The sequence below is a fragment of the Austrofundulus limnaeus genome, unplaced genomic scaffold (genome assembly GCF_001266775.1).
Source record: "Austrofundulus limnaeus strain Quisiro unplaced genomic scaffold, Austrofundulus_limnaeus-1.0 Scaffold813, whole genome shotgun sequence".
In the NCBI taxonomy this organism is placed as follows: Eukaryota; Metazoa; Chordata; class Actinopteri; order Cyprinodontiformes; family Rivulidae; genus Austrofundulus; species Austrofundulus limnaeus.
The window spans coordinates 24,201-26,700 of NW_013953215.1; the positions used below are offsets into that span (position 1 = coordinate 24,201).

Here is a 2,500-nt window from a genome sequence, read left to right on the forward strand (position 1 = left end):
AATCTATGCCACGAAGAATTGAGGCAGTTCTGAAGGCAAAAGGGGGTCCAACCCGTTACTAGCGTGGTGTACCTAATAAAGTGGCCGGTGAGTGTATGTTCTACCAAACATTTAAGTTCCTCTGTGTTTACAGTAATTATAGTAATAAACTCTTGCACAAAGTTAATATTTTCAGACTCAGATGAATGAGCCGGCTGCGCAGCACAGCAACGTGCGCGCACACATGCACTGACACACAATCACTCGTTCTTTGCGTGATAAACATATTTTATTCCTATTTTTACTTAGGATTTTTTTTCTCACTCCCTTTATATAAAATGCATTATTTTCCTGACTCTATAAATCATTTCAGATCACGCAGGGATCAAACAAACATGTCCTTCACACATGCAGGAAGTAATTAGCATCTGTTTAACATATGTTAATGAAGGCATGTCAGGGGAGGAGTCTTACCTGTGCTCAGTTCCACGTTAATTGTGATGTACAACAGAAATGTGCGTGGATTCAGGTGTACGCACGGTTTGATACATCTGGATTTTTTTGTGCGTACGCTGTTTTCTGGATTTGACCGTACGTCAGGTTTCAGTAAGAAATCCACACAAGTCTTTGTACATGAGGGACCTGGTGTTTCAGATACACTATGTGTTTGACACTCAGACATCAGTTTTGAGTTTCATACTGCTGGACAGGACACGGTAAAATAAATAAATAAATAAATAACTTGTAAACATCACTGCTGATGAGGTACTATTAATAACTGTTGGATAGAAACTTTCTTTAAAAATTGACCAGTGAAAATAAAACTCATTTCCAGTGTTTCCCCTTTAGTTATCATGTAGCTCCTTTGTGTTACAGATTCTTTGCCAACGAACCGTTTGCAGATCTGCACCGTGTGGAGGGTCTGCGAGGCGTTTTTATTGCCACGCTCATCAACGGCTCGGTCAGTGAGGACAACATGCGATCTGTCATTACTTTTGACAAGGGAGGGACGTGGGAGCTGCTGCAGCCGCCTGCAGCCGACAGCCTGGGAGGAACTGTGGATTGTCAGGTACACGGCACGCCACACTTCTTTCCTGGTTCCAATTCATCCCTTACCTGTTGTTTGTCTGTTGAGTGCCAACCCAGTTTGTCTGCTAGCAAACAGTAGCTGCTCCTTTCTCCCTCTGCTTTTTTCATTTTTCAGAGATGTTTGGTCAACCATAGCACAGAAACAGCTACACCTAGTACCATGAACTTTGATAGGAATACACAACGGTTTTTTGATAGACACCATATTTCAAGTGGGGGGTGCTATTTAAAAAGCTGGTGTCTGGACATACGTACAAAAATGCTTTTATCTCAAAAACTATTCAACATAGGAGCTTCAATTTTTTTGGTTGTTTAGATCTGATGAAGGGCTTTCATTTTATGACATCATTATGTGTTCTCTTTCAAACCTCACTCGGTATCTCACAATAGGAAGCGCCTTTAGGTGTGACCTTGTATAGAAGCTCCAATGCCACCACTTCTGTCTCTGACAGACCAATGTGTACTTGGCCCAGGGAGCAGGGGCGCTTATAAGAGGGGGAGGGCGCCCCTGCCCAACACTTGATATTCTTGCTTTCTTCCATGTAAATATCAGAGTAGCTCTCTCTGCGGTCCTGGATTGCTCATTGAACTGTTTGTCAACTCAGTCTTCAAGATGAGTCCAGAACGTGGGTTTTTTGGGTGATTTTGGACCTGTTCATACATTTTCGTTAAGAAAATCTTTTGACCGTTTAGCTAATAGCTACCTGGATCCTTTTTGTCTCAACTTCAAGCTGTCAAAGCTGAGTGCTAACAAGATGGCGGGTGGTGACAGACTAAGGTTGTCGGATCTCATCCTTGCCCAGCCTCCTGTGGATTTACCATCTCCTCATCACCTCTGCAGGATGTGGGTGAAGCACGCCAAGGAGGCGCTGGCTGACCTCAGCTCCTGCGACCACTGTCACACCTTGACACTGTGGATTTCGCAAAGACGCCTGTGGGTTGCAGCGGCCTCAAATAGCTAACAGCGAAGCTCTGGGGCTCGCAGCCAAGGGCACTCCGAGTTCTTCAGTTTGGGAGATCTACATAGTACCATTTCATCCTCCGTGTCTCCAGAGGTGCAGTGCAGGGCTTTGGCCGTGTTATGGGCCTGGCAGTGGCAGGAGAGAGATCAATCTGGCTGAATCTGTCCAACTTGCCAGATCAGGACAAACAGACCGTCATGGACTCCCCACTCAACCCATTGTGGGTTAAGGTGCTGTTTGGAGAAGCAGTCACAGCCATGCAGCAAGCTAGCGACATAAGAAAGAAGCAGGGTGAGGCGTTTGACTTATCTCCCGCACAAAACGGCACCGCGCCGGCCACCACCAGTTTGTCAGGACCTCACAGCGAGGGGCCGCAGTGGAAACTACAAGGGATCCAGGTTCCAGTTGCCAGAATCAACATCCCATCAGCAGGGACCCCGAAGCTGTGGGATGTTGACAAAAAGTCATTT

General features: G+C 45.7%; 1 protein-coding gene across 1 annotated transcript in view; it reads left to right on the forward strand.

Moving 5' to 3' along the window:
* Positions 1 to 2,500, forward strand: part of LOC106532687 (sortilin-related receptor) — a gene marked incomplete at both ends in the record, with an annotated part of 46,307 nt that overhangs the window by 22,982 nt on the left and 20,825 nt on the right. Inside the window, 1 exon segment of the mRNA XM_014028813.1 lies at positions 856 to 1,048. Within this exon segment, the coding sequence (XP_013884267.1) occupies positions 856 to 1,048 (193 nt within the window).